Source organism: Myotis brandtii, unplaced genomic scaffold, assembly GCF_000412655.1.
Source record: "Myotis brandtii unplaced genomic scaffold, ASM41265v1 scaffold1174, whole genome shotgun sequence".
Taxonomy (NCBI): domain Eukaryota; kingdom Metazoa; phylum Chordata; class Mammalia; order Chiroptera; family Vespertilionidae; genus Myotis; species Myotis brandtii.
In genome coordinates this window covers 797,883-820,482 of record NW_005354065.1, presented here as the reverse complement: position 1 = coordinate 820,482, position 22,600 = coordinate 797,883, and the positions used below count along the sequence as shown (strand labels likewise).

Here is a 22,600-nt window from a genome sequence, read left to right as displayed (position 1 = left end):
AGTGGGATTTAAATCATCTTGAAAAGGTAATACATACATAACTAACCACTTAACTTAAAGTTCTTTATAGGCAAGCCCTTGCCATAGATTTGAGAAGGAATAACTCATGCTTATATCTGCATAAACCATCTAGGATGGCAGTCCAGGCAAATAAACAGTTTCTTTCTATGGTAGGCACCACCCACTTCCTGATCGTAGGCAATAGTTCTAATTTCTAGAGACTATCTCTAATATCCTCTACTTCCTGTCCTCAACCACTGCTGCTCTGAAAACACCTCCAGTTTGAAGAGCTAACCTTATCAAATAGTGACAGTCTTGACTCTGGCCCTTCCTCTCTCAAATATCACAAGTGAAGTCACACATAGGTAAGTAAGCTTGAGGTCTCCCGGACCCATGAGGAACTTAACCCTAGTTGCATATCAGAATCTCAAGGGAGGCTTTTAAAGACTCATAATGTACCCCCCCAAACCTAAGCCATTTAAATCAGTATCTCTGGTGAGTAAAGCCCAAGCCTTGGTGTGTTTTAACAATCTCCAGGGCAATGAACCACTGATTTAGCACATCTAAAGCTAACATCTCTTATTCATCCAATATGTAAAACAAGAAAAAGACAATGCAGCATGGCTAACCAAGCAATAGAAAACAAATGAGCACGAGCTAAATCATTACTGCTCTCTACACTTTTAAAAAATGCAAACTGCCCTCTAGCTAAGTACATCATAATGGGCATAATTGGAAATGTGTACTATAAACGACCAGGGTTAACAACACAATTTATAATGACAAGTTGTACTTGTCTTTGCTTCTTGCCAATGTGTGTGAAATAACAGGCATTTGTTTTCCCCCATCCTGGCCCTTTTTCGTTTTAGCAGATGAAACGTCTAGTGGCTGCCGGCTACAAGGCTCCCTAATGTGCTGCACTCCATCATCATTGATACTGAAACACACGGCAACACCATATTGCACTGTATAAAAGCAGGTTTTTGAGGGCACAGATGTCACCTAGGATACAAGCTCAAGATGTTACCATCATTGTTAGGCATGGATACTGAACTATATATTAGGAAAATCCTTTTAAATAATCCACGTGGCTGTTATGTATTAATGCTTTATATCCTCATTGGCATTAAAGGATGCTATTCATGCCTAGCACAGAGCTGACAGCTAGAGGACAGAAGGGCTTCTAGGTGAAGATTATGTGTCATAGCAGGGAGGACACAATTCAGAAATGCACAGCTAGCAACTTCAGATCCTCAGCTTCTCTGTTCTTATAGGACGTTGCCAGCTATTTGCTTTATGGAGATGGCCATATTCTAAATGCTCCACCACGCATCATGGCTCAACCACATAAATCCTGATTTCGGAAACTGTTTGTAATGCCCTTTCCAGGATGTGTCTACCTATAAAAACTGGTTCACCTGAATGTTAGCTGTGGGGAACCACTCAGATATTAATAGCACTTGTGATACTAAATTTTTTATTGGGGGAATAGTGGTAAGACAAGTTAAAGAAAAATAACTGTGCAAGCAAGCCAATTAAAATAAACCTTTTCATTTTTAACTACAAATTTTATCAGTGTTGACAAAGACACTTAATTATCCATTTTATGCACATAGCATGTGTTACTGTTTGTCTTGCTGCCTCCACTGTTTTGCAGTATTAACATAAATTGATTGGCTTTTAAAGTCCTCTTATGACTTAGTGTTGATAAAATAATATGACTTTTTAACATGAGTGATTCTGTGAACTTGGAAAAATTACTTATCTTCTGGTGCCTCAAAGAGAAATAATTAATTGGGGCTTTGAAAAAATAGAATACACACACACACACACACACACACACAGAGAGAGAGAGAGAGAGAGAGAGAGAGAGCAATATAAAGTAGTTCAGGGTTTGGTGTCTGGTAAGTATGTAAAATGGTTAGTTGGTATACAGGTTAGTGTGGGGGATTGGTTTAGTGTATTTTCTCTTCCTCTGCATCTAGATAACCTGTATGCTTCCTTGGAGACTGAACAGAGAGCCAAGTCTTTCAAGAAGTCTTTCCAACCCACCCTCTTTTCACACCTTCATGTCTCTACAAAGATCTAGTTTGCACTCCTAGGTTGAACTTGTTTGTCTCTCTGCCTCCAAGCAGTAAGCATCTATAGGACTTATTATAGTTCGTAAAACCTAGTAGAAAGTAGTAAATTATTTTTGAATAAATGAAAAGAATTCATAATTAGATGATCATATAACCTACAATTCTTTTTTCTTGAATGAAAATTTGGAGACATTAGTTTCTAACCAAGAGGCAGAGTACATGTCTGAAGAAGCACATGGAAACTAGGATGCTGGAGAAGTTTGGTTTTAATTCATTTTATAATGTTTATATATTTAACTTTACAAATTTTCAAACATATCAAATGAACTCAGTGTATCCACCCATTATCATCAATAATTACATGGCAAGCTTGTTTCCTCTATACCCCTGCTCATTCACACACAACTGAATTATTTCAAAGAACATTTAGCTATCACATCATTTTATCTGTAACTATTTCAGAATAGAATTATAAAAGATAAGGGCTTATTTAAAACATAACCATAGGAGCACTATCACACCTTGAAATATGAATACCAATTATCCTAAAATACTTCAATTATCCATCTGCCATTGGGTTACAATTTGTGTCTCAATTATCAAATGGGTTATAATTGGTTGAAATGTCCTATAGGTTTCTCTTCCTTTCCTTTTTGTTTCCTTTGCAATTCTCTTTGAAATGCTTTCAAAATATTTTTTAAACGCATGGCAAAAAAAAAGGTAGAAAATTAAGGGGGAATTTTGGATCATTGGCCATTGGAAAATTTCTCTCTATTGCTGGTGGTGAGACCTGGACTTTTAACAGATATGATAAATTAGGAAATAAGAAACAAAGCCTGAAACCAGAGCATAGGGCAAGGTTTGGTCAGTGAGACCCTTACACACACACACACACACACACACACACACACACACACACACATATGCACTTGCAAGTCTTTAGTGTGTGGACTATAAAAAAAGTCTGCTCTAAACTAGAGAAAGAGTGGGAGTGCTGTCTGTCTTGGATTTCACTTTAGAACTAACAGAAAAAAAGTCACCCAGAGATTTCCTAAACAGATGCCTCTATTAATTAATATATGTGTGGAGCTAAAATTCCCACTGCACTACTTGGAAGACAAAACCCAAGACATAACTGTTTATAATGTGTTCTGCATTGTTCAGGGAAAAAGAATAATGAAATCCTCTAAGGAGGAGATACTATTCTAGAAATTGAGAATATGGCACAAGAACAGAAAAACAAACAAACATTAGCCCTGTCCTCATGAGCTTTTCATTCTAATGAAAGGATAAAGAAAATTAAAAAATAAATTTTAGCCCTGGCCCATGTGGCTCAGTTAGTTGAGGGTCATCCCATGCATTGAGAGGTCACTAGTTCCTGCCCAGATTGCAGGCTGATCCCTAGCAGGGGGCATGCAGGAGGCAGCCAATAGTTGTTCTCTCTCATTCTTCCTTCCTCTCTCTCTCTCTCTAAAAGCAATAAACACATATTTTAAAAAATAAAAAACAAATACATTTTAAGTATTTAGTGTTTATTTGGCAATTAAGTGTCCTGCAAAAATAATGTGGATGAAAGTTAGGGAGTGTGTGTGTGTGTGTGTGTGTGTGTGTGTGTGTGTGTGTGGTGGGGGAGGAAGGGAGTTGTAATTTTAAACTTCAAAAGCCTCAATGAGAAGGGAATATTTGAGCAAGAACATGAAGGAGGTTGGCAGGTCATCTATATAATATCTAGGGGAAGAGAAGTCTAGGCAGAGCTAATAGTATGTACAAAGGCCCAGAGTCAAATTCCAGAAAGAAAAAAGGAGACAAGTTTGGCTGGATTGCCCTGGCCAGGTTGCTCAGTTGGTTGGAGCTTTATCCCTGACCCCACCCCCGGAAACTACAAACCATGAACTCCATGAGATGGGCAAAGAGCCCAGTGCACACCAGGTCATGAAGATGGTCTATTTTTTTATATATTTTATTGATTTTTTTACAGAGAGGAAGGGAGAGGGATAGAGAGTTAGAAACATCAATGAGAGAGAAGCATCGATCAGCTGCCTTCTGCACTCCTCCCACTGTGGATGTGCCCGCAACCAAGGTACATGCCCTTGACCAGAATCAAACCTGGGACCTTTCAGTCCACAGGCCAATGCTCCATCCACTCAACCAAACCGGTCAGGGCGAAGACGGTCTATTAAACAATGTGGAGTTGTAGTAATTTATACGCTCACCAATGATGCACATTTCTTTTATTCAAGAAAACAGATTCTCCTCATTACTTGCCTGGATAATTGAATGACCTCCTAATTTTCCTTGCTCCTAATACTGTCTAATGTCATTATTTCCTGTACTATTTTTCTAAAACACATATCTGATATTATCACACCCATGCTTAAAATTTAAATGGTCTATCAGAATTTCATGTAATGTCCAATCTTCTTAGAATAGCATAGCTATTTTCATAAGCTGGCTCCTGCATATTTTTCTAACTCTATTCTCATCACTCCCTCATAATGCATTACGCAGCCCAAGTGTCACAAGCTTCCTGCCTGCAATTCATTTAATTAAAATGTTCTCTCATACAGTCGGTTCCTGCACACACATGCCCTCTACCACCTGTAAGAAGTTCTACCCCATGTTTACTTGGAAACTCCTGATATATCAAATCTTACCTCCTCTGGCCACTTAGCTAGAATTCAAGCCCCTACTCTTTGGCTGCAAATACCCTGTGCTCATTCCGTATAGAAAAAAAAATGTTTGCCTATTTGCTTCCCCTGTTCAAAAGTCCTATGATTTAACTAACCTTGTGTTACTCATCTTAATGTTATTAGCAGTTGACATGGAACTTGGTATATACTAGTAATAAGCCCTAAAGAAAGGATTTGTTAAGTTAATGATACATTCATCTCTTATCATTCATTCAATAGATGGTTAGGCACGTACAGGATGGCAGCCACTATTCAGTGTGTGTAAGCAGTGCACAGCACACAGGGACTACTTAGGGACTGCTAACTGCCCTGAGGAAAATGACAGGGTGATGAGCAAGGTAGAGAGAGGGAAGAAGGGGAGGGGGGCGGTCCCTAGTAAAGTTACCAAAGAAAAACTCTAAGTCATGACTTTTGAACTGAGAATGAAGTTTTGACAGGGTGATGAGCAAGGTAGAGAGAGGGAAGAAGGGGGGGGGGTCCCTAGTAAAGTTACCAAAGAAAAACTCTGAGTCATGACTTTTGAACTGAGAATGAAGTGTTGCTCTAAAGGCACCTATGCCAAGGGCTAGGAGAAGAGCATTTTAGGGAGAAGGGGCAGCAAGTGAAAGGCTGAACACAATGGTCAGAAAGGAGGCCGTGGCTACAGAAAGGTAAAGAACGCAGTACAAGGTAGGACGTCAGTTCACAAAGTTGCAAAGAAACAGTCTGTGAGGCTGAAGCCTCCTGAGTATCCCTTCATGTGGAGGTGACGCACTTCTATAGCCTCATTGTCTCAGGACTCACAACCTCCCTCACCTGTTTCTCCTTTGGGAAGAAGGAGTGGCATCTAACTCATGACTTTGGGAGGAGGAAGTGAGCATATGTGGCTCCTCCTTCCCTCTCCTTTTCTTTCTTTGGGCTCCATCTGCTCAGAGGACGCACATTCTCTGATCTTTTCTCACTCATCCCCAATCAAGTGTGTAGGTATACAACATGGACTGTGGCCAGGTGGTTAAGCCTGTCTAATTCTGGGGTTGAGAATCAGCTGCTATTTTGATCTCCCTCTGCTCTGACTCAATTGTTTCTGAATCAGGATGGGAGGAATAGGTGAGTGGAAAAGTTAGACTTCCTCAATATCCAAGACAATGTATGAGCTTGTTGGTCACACACCCTTACTTCTAAGTATCTTTTCTTTATTAAAATAATAATTTTATGGCTTGACCTTGAGTACTCATGCATCCTATAACTTACTCAGGGGAGATGAAATACGAAATGGAAGACAAGGAGGGACTTAGCACATGCTGAGCTAGCCTCTACATGTAGGATAAGTAAGCCCTAGGGAGTAAGTTGTCTCATGAATGCTACATGTTATATGCTAATGATGAATATATACAGTCTCAGAGAGGTTAACTAAATAAAGACACCAGGAGTCCATTATAGATATGTTAGATTCTATAGGTCAAGCTCCTCCCACCACACATGAACAAATTAGTGAGAAGCTTAAAACAGAATATAAGTGCTTTATTGAATATAATCAAAGCTCAGTTCAAAAAGTGCTGTGGTCATTCAGCAATGGGAGAGAATATTGCTGGCTCAAGTAAGAAATGAACAGAACTGCCCTAACCCATTTGGCTCAGTGGATAGAGTGTCGGCCTGCGGACTGAAAGGTCCCAGGTTCAATTCCAGTCAAGGGCATGTACCTTGGTTGCAGGCACATCCCCATTAGGAGGAGTTCAAGAGGCAACTGATGGATGTTTCTCTCTCATCAATGTTTCTAACTCTCTATTCCTCTCCCTTCCTCTCTGTAAAATATTAATAAAATATATTTTTTTAAAAAAAGAAATGAACAGAACTACCCACAGAACTTGTCATTGCATTCATGTAATCTATACTCCTACTTTGGTTATCATTCACAAGGCCTCTAAATTAAAAAACAAACAAACACATGTATTTTAAGTATCAGGAAAATTAAATAATAGTATAATGGGGAAAATCTCAAATGGCAGAGAATCTATCATTTTTAGCATATTGATTTTGGAATATTTTATTCCCTATCACTGTAAACATGTCATTTAGTACATATTCTATCTGAACCATCTCCATGTAGCAACTCAATTTTGAAGGAACTTCAAGAGATTAGCAGAAGATCCAGTGATACCTTTTAGGAAACACTTAAAAGTTGTTTGTTAAACTTGAGGAATCTACTTAATTTTGAGCTTGAATTTACTTCCTTCTTGATTTGTTACATAAACTATTTGATGTTCTGATACAACCTTAAGTTCCAAATTGACATATTAAGATCCCAACATTTAACTCTACCTCTCACTCTAGGCATTCTATGCTTTGTTATAGTAATGCAAATTAAATAGTTTAAAAATCTACCATCATACTAGCTAATCCAGTCAGTCAAAAACTTCCTGAAATCACATCTAATTGAGAATCATATTAAAATGCAACTAAAGTCAAGGAAGTGAAACATAATGTATTCTTTTTAATTGTAGAAAATTATTTAATAAATTAACACCCTGTTAAATCTAAACTAATTTATTCTAGTTCTTCATAGGAAGTACATTGAAAGTCTAAAAATAAACTTCTAATTAGAATGGGTACCTTGGTTTCTGAAAGGCAATTCATTTAACTCTATAATCAAATAAGGATTATATTGTGTTATACTGTATTGTCTGCAGAGAATTCTCCAGATATGAGAAAGAAACCAGCCAGAAGTAAAAACATTTGAAAAGAAAGAGCCTTCACATCCAAAGAAACAGATTTTTTTTTTTTGCCACTAAGGCTAACAATAAATCATTATAAATACCCATGTGAGCCTTAGGATTTATTTATGGTAATGTAGCTTGACTGCTGAATAAAGAAGATTAATGGTGCTTTAGAGAAACTATTAGATGCAAACTAAGAAGACATAACCGTGGATTTCAGGTGTAAAGGACAGAACTTCATGCATTAAATCAGCATTTGTTTATTCTGTTTGCTTTTTTGTTTATTTGATTTTGTTTGAGATGTTAGTTTATTTTATCAGACAATCAGGACAACACTGTTTATGATCGAGAATCCCTAGGCATGATAGCCTAGGCACTGTAATAAGAATTCATGTACACACAGACTGCATGTTTTAAAATATCTGGCCCAGATCATGCTCAAGGAGAGAGTCCTTTCTCTCTCCTCCAAGTTTCTGTTCTACAAGAAAATGTTATCCTACTGCATTTATATTCCCTGGAGCTTCATTTTCTTTTTCTGTATTTCTACCTTATTTACAATGGCTCTCCTCTCAATCTGAAGCTCAAAGTGGCTTTTGCGTTAAAAATAAGGAGGTGGGCTTTGTCCCTCCTCTGCTTAGAGGTCAGCACTGGTGGACACATAAGGGAGGAAATTAGTCATATCCTGCATTCTCACCCAAAGCGCTGAGCTGGGATGTTATGGAGAGATCAGTCTCTGTGATGAACAACCACTCGCCCTAACTGAGCAGAGCACTCCCATACTCAGTTCCTGCTGCCTTTCTACACACTGTCCCCTTCCCTTCTAGATGGGTCCTGATGACAACGGAGCTTATCTGCAGGCAGCTGGGTGATTGAGGGACTGGAACAAACTGGGCCATCAGACTCTTTTGCTTGTAAGTTGAATAAAGAGACCCAAGGGAAGTTTGTGTCAGTGTTCTGTGCTTGATTTAGCATTGTAGAGCAGGGTCTGGGCCAGCGATTCTGAGCTCTGTGTCTGCTAGTTATGAGCACACAGACTCAGAACAAGCCCGTTGGAAGGGAGAGGGTTGCAGGTGTGCACAGAGGAGCAGAGGGGGCCGGAGGAGGGATCAGCCAGCTCTGAGATCACCTTTTTTTTAGAAGTTTGTTAGGTTTGTTTAAGAATGCAGGTTTTGTTCATCAGTTTATGTCCAGAGACAGAGAAGCATCGATCAGACCGTCAAACCTCAGAGGGAAGGTAGGGGAGGGTGGGGGTAAGGAGGAGAGATCAACCAAAGGACTTGCATGCATGCATATAGGCCTAACCAATGGACACAGACCCCAGGGAGGGTGGGGGGGGGGGGGTGGGGGGGGGGGGGGGGGGGGAGAAAGGGGGGATAAGAACACATATGTAATACCTTAATCAATAAAGAAATAATTTTTAAAAAAGGATGCAGGTTTTAACTGGCATCCATTTATTTGACATGGGTTTACTGAATTCTATTCTGTATTAAGTTTATTACGAGGCACTTTGGGAATGAAAACTGAAAAGGCTCCAGGCCCCAAGGACTTCACCGTCCTTCAGAGAAGAAGCAAAATATAATCAGAGAAGAAACCAAGTGCTAAAATGCAAGCCATTCATTTGGGGACTCAAGAATGAGGACTAGTTATGTCCAGCAGCAGGAGCAGGACAAATTGAGTGGAGAATGAAAACGTTTACATCTGGTAGAATGGGCAAACAGTAAAGACAGAGAGAAAGATATTCTAGAGATGGAGGGTCATTCTGATTTTCCTTACTACCTTCCCCCATAGCACCATGGATTTCTGCAAAGCACATACCACACTTTGTAACTGCATATTCTTTTGGGTAATGTGTTCAATCGCTCTATCTTCCTCCACTAGACTGTTATCTCCATAATGTCTGGATGTGTTTTTCAGTCATCACTCTACGCATATATAGTACCTAACCTAGCAAAGTGCCTGGAACACAGGGATTGTTCAGCAAATGTTAACTCCTACATGAGTGGTCAAGAGACTAGGATTCCACATGGTTTGCCATTTATCAGTTTTGCAATCTTGGGCCCTATTTCTAAGTCTCTGTATCCTCATATGTAACATGAGGTTGTGATCACTCTTTTCATATAGGGTTGAGGAAAGAATTCAATAGAATAATGAATGTCAATGCTACAGGTATTACTAATTTGGTAGAAAGAGGCAGTGAGATGAAGCCAAGACAATGATATTAAGTTACTATAGCTTATTACAGATAAGATTTGAACTTGTCCAGCTTTGTTTTGTGTAGTACTGTACAGGCTCACTAGGCAAGGCAATGTAGCACGTTTAATTTAAACCGGGTATCTTTGCTTCTATTGGGTCAGGTGACCAGGGGTGCTTTCCTTGAAGATTCTCATTTACAGAGCAGGACTCATGGAACAGCTGTTCCTTTGTCATCAAACTGTTCTGACAGTGAATGAGATAGCGCACATGAAAGCAATGTGTGGCAGGACTGTAACATGCAGAGCCTCTTCACAAATTTTCTTTATAAAATTAATTTACTTATTTTTAAATTATTGTTCACATACAATATTTTATGCATTTCGGATGTACAAGACAGTGATTCTACATTCATATAACTTACAAAATGAACACTGCAATAATCCTAGTCACCATCTGCCCCCATACAAAGTTATTACAATATATTGACTATATTCCCTAGCTGTACCAGGCTTCAGGTTCTCCAATTGGTAATAAACAAACCAGATGAGCTGTGCTTAGTAATATGAGAAATAACTTGTTGTGGGATGAATACAGGCAGGCCCTGCAGTCACAGAAATCTGGATCCCAAGCGTGGCTTCGCCTCTGCCATGTTTGGTGATCTTGGATCAGTGATTTCATCTTTTTGAGCTGGGTGTTCCTCACCTGTTAGTCATATACAATTAGACCTACCTCCTCGGGCCATTGCCAGAGGTAAAATAAAACCCCAGCTGGTGATACTGTGAACTCCAGGTCTCTGCAAATGTACATCAACCTCTGGCCCAGAATGAAGAGGATGCAGTGGAGAGGAGGACTGAGAATGTGTGGACTGAGAATGCTTCCCTATCAGCTACTATTTGCACTAACATATGCTGTGAAGAGGTGTAGGTACGCCAACTAAGAGTTCCAGCTCTGAGTGGCGGTTCTTATCAGTGGTCTCCCTGAATGTGGTCATGGGACTTTAAAAATAATGTTCCATTTATTTTTATTTTATTGCCAAATCAAAACCACTTCCCACTGGGTTTTAGTAGAGACAGGCAGAAGAAGAAAAACCCACATAGGAGGAAAATTTTAAAAGAAATTATGAGAATTATATCTATCTCTTTTTTTTCCTATGAATTAAGAAAAGTGTCCTTTATGAATTTTATTAGCAGAACTCTTCAGTTTAGTAGGAGTATGATTGAGAAATGTAACCTTTACAAGTCCAAGTGTTTGTAATTCTTCCTATTAACTTTTGGGGAATATTTGCTAGTAGAGTACTAGGACTTTGTGGTGATCTGTGATCTATGGCTTTTAAATTATAGACTAAAGGAGGTCTGTCACCCCCAGTGGAGCTTGTAAAATCAAAGGCACCTATACTTTGTATAATGAGACTTGCGCTTGGGGCATATATGTGAGATGCACATCTTATTTCATTTTTCAAAGAATACTGAGAATAGGTAACACCCAAAATGGACAGAGTTGAAAACTGAGACTTAGGTTAAGTCACTTTCTGAAGAAATGTTATTAGATTATTACATTCTCTCCAACATTATTTTGAGGACATGTTTCAGGCCCCAAATCTTGATCTCTCACACAGTGTAGACTCCTCATTATTTGGGAGTAATTAGTACTTTATCCTCCACTTCCCAAGTGGACAATAGTACAGATGAGTCTGTGGGGAGAAAGACGGGATCATGTGTGCTTGAAAGGAGTAGGTAAAGAGAAAGGGTGGCGACAGTTTGCCTTTGAGTAGAAGAAATTCTCAAGTCCAGATGAGGAATTTTCGACTTATTTGAAATTCTGAATGACTCATACAGGGGTGGGAAAAAGTAGGTTTACAATTGTTCATATGGAAAAATATGTAATACAAGAATAAATAATAATACAAGAATAAACTTTGTTTCACATACCCACAACTGTAAATCTACTTTTGCCTATCCCTCTACTACTCCCAAGGTGTGAACTAACAGGAGGGTAAATAGAATTGAAGTGGAAAGCCAGAAGAAATCTGAAAATTGAATCTTTGCTCCTTCAAGTCCCTTGGCTGCTAGGCTGTGAAAAGAATTATCTAGGCTTGAAAAAAGTGGAGGCAAAAAGAGACCACAGAGGTTTAGAACTATTTTTATTTCAATGCCAACATTTAAATAATTAAGTGACTTTCTGGAAATTGGAGTAAAATTTAATATTGCTCAGAAAGCAATCATTTCACATGCCCTATGATGGCTCCATCCTTAGCCAGTGCTAGGAGAAGACCACCCCCCACCCCCGCCCCGGGCGACAGAGAGATTTTTCTTGAATGTAGAATAGGTTCAATAGCAGTAGCTGAAATAATCTGTGGCCACAAGGGTATACCGGCTCAGCAAAACTAATATACCTCCTGAGGGTCAGCAGGCCTTGACTGCTCCCCCATCAATATCTGGCTGCCAGTGGGCACCCTTTTTAATTCAGTTATTTCCCTTCTTATAACCATTTAGCAAAGGAATTATACTTATCTTCCATGGGGAAGAAACTAAAAGAAATAGCGGAACCCAATACAATTCCATTATCACAGATTATTTTATCTTCGTAAATGTTCCCAAAATTTATCTTTAAGAGTTGGTATGTTTTTCGGGTTCATTACTATTAAAATTCAAAAAGCCAGTTTCGTCGATGCTGCCTTCCCAATGGTTCCATATATAGATTATTCTTCTGTCCCACTCTGTCTGGAAATGGCATCCCCCTGACTTCTCTGGACCAGCCCTGCTCATTCAGTCCACTCACGGCAGAACTTCATTCAAAAAAGTACGTTTTGGAGAATCTCTAGAAGAGATTGTTGTTTCCCCCCTTGGAAAGATTAGCTAAATATTTGACTGTATTTTCAAAGCTCTTTTATATTCGATATGTTTATTTCTGATTCTATCCATAAGCAAAGCTCACTGGATGCTACTTTGACAAAGAGTTATTAAGAAGAGGAAATGGCAGTTCTAAAACTTGGCGCAGGTGCCCCGCCACTGCTACCTGAAACACTGATGATGATGATCTTCAATAGCGGCCACCACCCTTTGGCCAGTCACTGCGAGGTTGGTCACATCATCATGTCACTCCCAGGAAGATGTGTAAGAGTCAAAGTACATTTGGTTGATCCCAGATTCATTGAGCTGGGATTCTGCACAGAAAGGTGTTAATTCTATCAGCCTCTGTGATGGATTCTCTCTTTGCAGAATGACATACTTTCTGCCTTCCACCAGGAGGTTAGTGCGGCAACAGTGCAGGCCATACCCTGCTTCAGAGGACCTGACCATAAAGCAAAGGCCAGGGGTGTGTGGCTGAGCCCCAATTTACTCTGGGCACTCAGGTGAATATTCTCTCCATCCTTCCTTTTCGTGGATGTGCCTTTTCTTACTGTGACAATGGTAAGATCTACAGGACCAAGGCCAAGGTGTGAGACTAAGGAAGAGCAACTACATTATTAACTCCTGGTCTTAGGCTTAAATGGAGCTTTGAGGCTAGGACCCTTTATATCTCCATGTGGACTAGCTCATCAGGGAACCATAATAAATACTAGAGGCCTGGCGTATGAAAATTCATGTACTGAAGGAGGGGGTGGTCCCTCAGCCCAGCCTGCCCCCTCTCACAGTCCAGGAGCCCTCAAAGGCAGGAGGCGATTTGGCGATCAGGGGAAGGCAATGCCCCATTACACCTCTGCTGCTGCCACTGCTAGCAGCAAAAGCCTCAGCCGGCCCTGGTTACCTGTGCCTCAGGCCGGCCCTGGGCAGCTGGGAGGCTGCGGGGATGGGGGACTTTGGGAGGCATGCCTGCCACCCCAGCGGGGCTGAGGAGATTGGACACTGCCATCTTGTGGCTGTGGGTGCCGCTATCTTTGAGGGCGAGGCGGTCAATTAGCATATGCCCTCCTTATTGGCTGCGGGTGCTGCCATCTTTGCCACAGTGTGAGGGTCAATTATCATATTCCTTCTTTAGTAGATAGGATGGGGGGCAAGTCCTGTTCTAAGAAAGAGGATCATGTTACCGAAGTGCTCCTGTGTGTTTAGTAGGTCTTGGTATTAAGGATTCTGGGCCATAGCCCTATAAGTACACCCAGGGGGACAAAGCGTAACCATTAAAATAAAGAAATACAAGTGCACACGAGAACAACGAATAAATTGTGATGGCGATGATGCTTTATGGGAACCACATATGAATGGTTCAAAACGCCACGCAGGGTTAGCAGAAGATGCGTACTCCCGCCGTGCACCCCAGTGAAATTACGGCTCATCACAACCGAATATGTTTGCCCCGCCTAGTTCTGATGGATCTGAAATGCCAGACCTTATTTGCAAATGTTACAAACCTCGTTCCCAGGAAGGGTGCTCCCATGCCGCATTCTCTCGCTGTTGGGTGGTGGGGAACACAAGCAAGTGGTTAGGAAATAAAGCAGAAAGAAACAGCATCCGCCTACCTGGCTGGCACAGCCTCGGGCAGGGCGTCCACTCACTGAAGGCGGTCACAGTGCAGTCTTTTTTGCATGGGAGGAGACAAGGGCGCACTGTTTCAGGGCGAGTGGAATCTGGACACCTGTCAATGTGAAGAGACCATATCAGTGCCTGCTGGGGAAAGTCAGTGCTTTAACATAAAACTGCAGGATTTCACCCTGTTGTTTTTTTAGAGACCAGGAGAGACAGCCCCGGGGCGAGGAACTACTGCCCAAGGGCTCTTCAGGCAGAGGCAGAGCAGAAGGAGGCCTCAGCTCTCTTGCTCCAGACACTGCACTACTTTCCCCCAGACCAGGAAAAGCACAAGCCCTGAAACTAACCAAAGACAGATGCCAAGGAGGAGTCTCCCTAGCAGCAGCAATTCAAACAAAAAATTTATATATATATATATATATCACATATTTTTGAAGTGTTTTATCAGGGAAATGAGGCTTAGTGCACAAAATTTGTGCACTCAGGGGGCGTCCCTTATATATATATATATATATATCACATATTTTTGAAGTGTTTTATTCAGGGAAATATACCAAATCAGTCAAAGGGAAGAGGAAAGTTCAAGGCAATAAATGGAAAAATTGAAAAAGAAAAATCATTGAATTCCACTGAACTATTTGATTATTAACACAATTTACAATAGTCAGGTGTCTCTTTAGAACCTGTAGATTGATGAAGTGGAGTAAGCAAGATGTGACAGACTGCAAGTAACATATGTACTGACTAGCATTAGCAAAAGAAGCACTTCCATGATTTTGTCGATTATTCATTTAATGCTCATCTTGGGAGGAAAAGTAATATAAATAGTCCATGGATTCATTTCACTGGGAAGAACTAAAGTCTCAGAATATGGCAAATGAGTTTTTTTTCCTGTTTTTTTTTTTTATGACAACACAGGGCTAAAAACCACATTTATTATCTTCTAAAACAGTGATATGCCAGGAGGAAAAAAAACAGAAAAATACCTCATAACATGTTTGCACTTTAAATTCTGTTCCTCATAAGTTTCTAATACAAAAACAGTGATGCAGGATGCATAAAGCCCGATGGTGTGAGCTTTGATATTAGATCCCCAGTGCTGCATTGTGTTTTGCCTACATTCTTTCATTTCTCCCTAATGACAAAGTAAGTCACTATAATCTTCATTTTCAGATGATAAAACTGAGGTGCCAAAGCCACCTGGGGACAGAGTACTTGAGAAAAATTATAAAGCACCAGGTCTAGCAAGTTCAAACAGACAATCAAAAGTCCTTCCAGTACAAGAGAACAGAAGATGTAGCAGATAAAATTCACAAAAATAATAATGGATTAAAAAAACAAAGAGCTAGCCCTGGCCAGTGTTCCTCAGTGGTTAGAGGATCGGCCCATGCACTGAATGGTAGTGGGTTCGATTCCCAGGCAATGGCAGGTACCTGGGTTGCAGGTTTGATTCCTGGCCTGCCTGCTCAGCACATGGCAACCAATTGATGTGTCTTTCTCACATCTCTCTCTCTCTCTCTCTCTCTCTCTCTCTCTCTCTCCTGCTCTCTCTCCCTCCACTCTCTCAAAAAAAAAAATCAATGGAAAATATATTCTCAGGTGAGGATTAACAAAAACAACAACAAAAAGAGCTGATGAGAGTGTGAAGATTCAGATGAAAACCCACCAACTGAATTACAAAATTACAAATATGCAAACACAGAGATTGTCCAAATTTCAAACACTAAGAAAAAGTAAGAGAAGTGATGATACCACCAGTGGGTGTGCACAGAACATGGTGGGTGTCGCAGCAGGCGGCAGAGTGCGGAACATGGTGGGCATCGGCCCCGGTGGGAGGGTGGAGCAGGTGAGCGGGGGCGCCAGACCAAGGCAGGGTGCTGGTCGCTGTTATCAGGGTGAGTCTGGTGATTACTGACCAAGGCAGGGTGCTGGTCGCTGTTATCAGGGTGAGTCTCTGGTGATTACTAAAAATTCTTCGCTTCTGTGTGCCGAGGTCCCGGCTGGTGCTCACACCTGCTGCCGGCGTTGGCCCCGCTTGCACCCACTGCTGGCGCCAGCCCCACTTGCTCCGTGGTGCAGTGGCAGCAGGAGTGGGGCTTCCAGCAGACAGGGGACTGGGGGCTGCAGCAGGAGGGGCTGGGAGGGGGCGGAGAGGATGGGCCAAGACCCGCCCCTGTGCCTACCACAGTCTTGTGGCCCACAGTTCCTTTCAAGGTGCACGGATTTGTGCACTGGGCCCCTGGTCTGATTAACATTAGAGCTCATGAATTTTCATAGTTATAAAAATGAAAACATCTTCTTAGTTTTAAATCTTTATAAACAATACATAGACAAAACGTGGGAGATGGAAACTGGCTGTGGAACAGAAAGTACATGATATTCTTGCCCTCATAAGACACAGTGGGCAAAGGACCGGAGATGGAAGGGAAAGAGGAGAAAGAGGAGGCTTGGATATCTTCATCTAACAAAGCAGAGGGTCAGAGCACCAATCAACACATAAACAAATAAGAAATAAAGTCAACCATGTGGGGAATTGGTAGAGGAATTAGTGTGAATGGGCTGCATTCATTGTTTTCATGAGAGGAATCAATGAATGGACATTTTAAATTAAGAAATTAAGAGATATAGAAAGGATATCTGAAAAACATGTCATGCAGCATTAGAAACTAAACCTCAGAAAGGGAGAACAGATAAAATATGTACATGGCCCTGCCCATATTGACATAAAGACACAGTGGATAGATAAGAAACTAATAAAGCCATAGCCAGGGGCAGGCAGGAGGCAAGGAAGGGGAGCAGGGGTGTCTGAAGGCTTCCTGTTGTTATTATTCTATATCTCCTTGTATATTGTTAAGATTTGTGAACCATGTGAAGGCTTGCCCAGTCAAAATAAGGGAGAGGGAGGGAAAAAATCTATAACAACTATTAAGGTGTGGTTGTATCTGGGACACGGGGTACTAAGCGGAGGAGATCGTTGGGGACTGGTTGCTTTCCACCATCAGCAAATTAAATGTATTATTTCAGTTCTACTATGGAGCATATCATTACTTTGATGAAAATGGAAAATATGTTCACAGAAAACAAATTACTCAATTCATTATAGTGGCATTTTTATTAATTATGCTTAACACACAAAAGCCTGTCTACCAAATAGTTCAATTCAATGAATCTAACAACAAAAAGAAAAAAAAAAGAATATCCTTAGAGTGTCTTTATGAGCATATCGTGTTATTTAAACAAGCTACTCTGGTAGGGAAAATTTATGTTATACTTTAGTAGAGATAGCAAAAAAAAACTAAAATCATTCCCAAGTCCTTTAGTCACACTCTGAAATACACTGAAATTAAACTGAATTGCTGTGAATTCTAACTCCTCTCTAGCCTCTCCTGGTCTTTGGCTGGAAATGATAGTACAACCTGAGTAAAGCCAACTCTCTGTGTGCATAGTGGGGCAGGAGGGCCCACACCATCCTACTGCACACTCACCCACACACTCCACAGAGCTTAGAAATGTGTGGTGCCAGCTGCAGACTTGCTGGAGAGGGTGGCGTGCTCTGCAGGGACGTGGCTCACTTCAGTTATGAGTGAGAGTTCATCTTTCTAGGGTATGATATTGTCTACTTTATTTAAACCGTTTTCCCCTCACTCACAATAATCACTCACTGAGCCTAATGTCAGCTCTCCACAATATGGCCCCCTTTCTCTCTGTGTTCCTCCACTAGGTCCATAAGAGAGAAATGGTATCTCCTCATTGGCAAAGGTCAAGATGCTCAGGTCACATTGCTTTTATAGAGTCCATGAACTAAGGGCTTTGTTGGAAGGTCTACTGCTTCAAGGATCATTACATTTTCAATTTCCATGAATTTCCTCTTAGTCTTTAAAAATATTCTCTTTGACCATTAGCAACTTATGTGCCCCGCCCCCCTTGCTTCTAAAAACTACAGGCTTTTATTTTCTGTACTCTTGTATTGTCACTGACTGAAAAAAGACTTTTGACATATTTTGTGCTGCTGTTCTGTTGTGTGTGTGCAAATGCGCACATGCGCATACAAAATACATACACTAACTTTGAGTGCTTTGTTCGTAGAACTCCATCTTATGTCATAACTTAAAAATGCCAGATCTTAGTGCATTGCAAATATTAGTAACAGGAAGTCAGTGATTGAATAGTATCCTATGCTTTTGGAGCCTGAAGACAAATAAATCTCTGGGAATATTAGACAAATCTATCCAGCTTTCTCCAAAACAAAATTGAAGGCTTAAAGTGCAAGAAAACATGGATTCACTTTTTAGCAAACCAACTATGGCCCTTGCCTTTTGTCATAATTGGTTGTGCTCTTGATAAAAGGATGAAGGCATCCCAACTGAACACATATATTTTCCTGGACTTGCACTGAAGTATTCTATGATTGTTTCTTGGTCTCCCTGTAGGCCAAATTTCCTTATAAGCATTGTGAGGAAATGTATTAAATGCAGCTACAAAGACTTGTCACTTTTCAGTTTGCCTCCATAACCAAGATGCAGACACACAGTGCTCCATCTTCTAGAGCAGGCCTCCTACCCCAGGGCTGATGTTCCAGCTCACTCAGCTAAGGGGGCAAACCTGACCACTGTTTAAACATTAAATGTTTCACTGGAATTTTATATTCCTATAGCTCACAAAATGCCACGTGTTTTTACATTAAAGGCAGAGAGTGACTTATCAGGACCTTTGGAAAGCTTTGAGTTGTGTGTTTTTAATCTTTATTATTATTTTTCTACATTGCAGCTGGAAAAAACAACATTGAATCATGAAGCAAACCAAACAAAACCCCAAAAATATACCAACACGCTCTCACTTCTGTTTCCGTTGTGCCCTAGCTAGTTCTCATTTTCTGATATGATCAGTTCTATTACTCATACAATGGTAACATTCTCACCTACACAATTGCATGGAAACCAAAACACCAACCCAGGGAAGCGAGAACTTGCAAGGAATTCTGTGCATCCCAGTGCAGTGAGTTTAGAGATAAAATACGTTATGTTAGCTGATCCATTCCATGGAGGCATGCTTCTTTCATTCTACGCCAACGCCACTGATTTTTTAGGAAATTTTCCTCTCCTTTCCTTTTTCTCTTGCCCCACCCCCAATCCAAAGATTTCACAGGGGACCTTTCTCCACTGCAATGGCTTTCACTTGAAAAAGAACAAACATATTTATTTTTTAAAAGGGCAGAGAAAAGGATATTTTCTACTGTTGATAATCTCACTATCTCATGATGTGTTTCACTGGACAGTAGCTATTATTTTTATAGCTCAATTAATCTCATTAACCTCAAGAATTTTAATTGACTTTACTAAAGTCAATCAGGCTCCTTATGTTTAGCAGGATTGTTTGGAGATGTACAGTAAGAATTACAATTAGGTTAAGTCTCCAGCCTCATTAACAGTGCAAAAAGTAATTAGTAATATCTGTGTGTGCGTGTGGGTGTGTGTGTGTGTTAGGGAAAACATCTGTGCAATTCATTTTTCTTATTGGTAAAATGAACAAAACTAGAGGTTATTCACTATAATAATAATAGTTTAGTTTCACTTACATAAATTTTTAAAGAAAAGTATATTAATTTGTGAATTATGCTTTAAACAATGAACTTATGTTCTTGTGATTTGGGGGCATAAAAATATCATTGAGTTAAATATTGATTAAGTTGATGTGCTAGACTTTAACTAAAAAAACCGTCTCATTCAAAGTAATTGTGAGGATAGAAAAGGAATTAGAATGCTATTTGAACATATCATCTGACTTTTCATGCCCAAATAGCCTTCACAATGTAATAATAATTTATTTGCTAGATGTCAGTCTCAATTCCAATTCTCCTTTGCTAAGAAAGAAACAAATTGCATTCCCATCAAGGGAATTATTATCTGTTGTGATTCAGAACTAAGCAAGGTTTTGTCAAAGGTAGGAGATCAGACTTCAAGTATGCAAAAGGTTCTTATCACTATAAAGAATATTGTTGTATATCACATAAGTCTTATTCCTATATCCAGGACCTATTTATTTTTATTTGTATAACAAAGCTAACATTTCATGCATCCTTTTTTTAGCAGTTTAATATTTGCATCATAACAATAACATTATTAAGGCTGCAATCCTTTCCAAGATAAAAGGAGTTCTCTTCATAACTTTTTAAGTCATTTAGGATTTTACCATAACCTCAGTAATTAGATAGTCACCTCAAGTAGGTGATATGTAAACATTATTTCCATGTTTAGCTATAACTCCCATGGATACCAGGCTAAGGATACCAGGCAAGTTTCAACACACAACTGACATAATTCGATGTTCCAATAAACATCACGAGCAATGTAGCATTGGATGCTAAACAGAAATAACATTTATGAGTTAATAAGAGCAGAAGGCCATATGTATGATCTCTTCATTACTCTTCATGGCAGTCCTCTTTGCCAAAATTTATTATGGTAGATAAAATATATTTTTGAGGCAAATAATAAGCATCATCTACTCTCGTTTTTCTCTAATTTATATCCAAGCCTTGGTAAGCACATAGGTCAAGTTAATTCATAAATTTTAAAATGCTTATGGAACACTCATACATGCCCAACACTATTCTAAAGTCTGGGGTCCTTACAGTGGAGAATATCCAACCCCAGCATTTTGGAAACCACAACTGGTGGTGGTGGTGGGGGGGTGATGAGGTCTTCCTGACTGTGCTTCACTGCAAGGCATAGTTATCTTCACTTACACAGCCAGCTGCCCATCGGAGGCTCCACCACCAGCAGCATCTGGCCAGTTTGCGCGATTTCTGCCATCAGCAGTTCATTTCCCTTAACTGAACTTCTATGACTTTTCTTACACACAGTGAATGTGGTTTCCATGGCAGTGTGGATAAGGCCCAGAGCCTGTCATTCTGGTGTCCCAAGATGAGATTAATCAGGTGTCTGAGTTGCCCATGGCAGCAACACAAATTGGATTGAATTAGGCAGAAGAGCAAATGCATTTGCCTTGGTTGCCAGGAAAGGCAGCGGTATACTTAAGGGGGATGGGACCAGGGCTTAATGCTGCCAGGATTTGTTCTGCTTCGATTTCTGCTTCTTTTTGAGCATCAGCTTCATTCTCCCCTCTTACTTTTCCATCAGGCCTAACCAGGGCTATGGAAACTCTTAATTCATATAGTTAGAGCAACAGGAATAGAAAAAGAGAGGATTTCATTTTCCCATTTTGAAAATTCCTTGGGAACATCTCTAACTTGCCTAGTTTGCACCAGTCCATCCTGGTGGCCCACCACTCCTGTGGCTGGGTGGGGTCTTCACCACAAAGAGGGGACTAGTTCAAACATGGCCACTTGGAAACCTCTATGGATAGGCCAGTTAGCTAGTCTCTGCATACTGCAGAGGTCCTTCACGTTTTCTTCTCCACGAGATTACCCACATGAACTCGAGGAAGAGTTATGTCTCTTTATTTTGTCTAGAGATGCAACTTCCCCAGCTGTGCTTTCCACTCTACACTTTTTCCTCCATCACTTGTAATTATTCCTGACCCTTCTTTATATCTATATCCTACTCTCCATGTCCAATCTCCTACTGATTTTTATTTATTTATTTACAACTTCATGTGCCCAGTACAGTGTCCATGAGATTGTAAACATGCACAAGGGAATGAATTAATATATTCAAAATGGCTGCATAGATTTAGTTCTCAAAGCAGAAAAGATCAATGGGACCTAAAGAAGAATAAAATACAACCCTATAATTTCAAAGTTCAAAACTGCCTTCATGTAGACCCAGTCTTTGCATGATTAAGAGTCAAAACTATTGAGATCAGCTCTAGAAAATTCGATTACTCAAACAGATTCCCTATTTGTGGGTCTTGCTGTTATCCATTCACTAATACACATATTATAACTTAGTAAAGTGTCTACCTTTGTTAAGACATATTTTTTAATTTTTAAGAGTCAAGCAAGACAACACAAAAATGTATTACTCTAGCACAGAATGAGACATATTCAGTGCTTACAAATGCTTTTAACTAAAAATACTCCAATAGGCAAAAACCCTATGCACTTTCACTAAATTATTGATAATACCTTTTGGTCATCACTTGTCCCACGTGACTCTTGACACAAAAGACCTTCCGTGTCTGAATGCCCACACCACAGGCAGCTTCTCCATTCCATCCAATGGTTGCATTAAGAGCAGTACCCAGTGTGTCTTCAGCACAGGGGCCCCAAGGCGATGTCTCCCAGTAGAGTTGCATACAGGAATGGTCATTGCATGAGCGATATTCTTGGAGGGCCTGACTAGGGGGGCATGGTTTTCCACCTGCAAAAATCAAAGTATGAAAGAATGTATAGCCATTGTTGTTGTTGTTGTTGTTGTTTAATATATTTTTATTGATTTCAGAGAGGAAGGGAGAGGGAGAGAGAGATTGAGTCATCAATGATGAGAGAGAATCATTGATTGGCTGCCTCCTGCATGCCC

General features: G+C 40.2%; 1 protein-coding gene across 1 annotated transcript in view; it reads right to left on the bottom strand.

Moving 5' to 3' along the window:
- The window catches only part of LOC102259858 (thrombospondin type-1 domain-containing protein 7B), a 525,758-nt gene that overhangs the window by 160,527 nt on the left and 342,631 nt on the right, over positions 1-22,600 (bottom strand). The window contains exons 8-9 of the mRNA XM_005858420.2: positions 22,207-22,441; positions 14,114-14,229 (exon numbers count right to left, since the gene is read on the bottom strand). Coding sequence (XP_005858482.2) covers positions 14,114-14,229; positions 22,207-22,441 — 351 coding nt within the window. The remainder of the gene's footprint in view (positions 1-14,113; positions 14,230-22,206; positions 22,442-22,600) is intronic.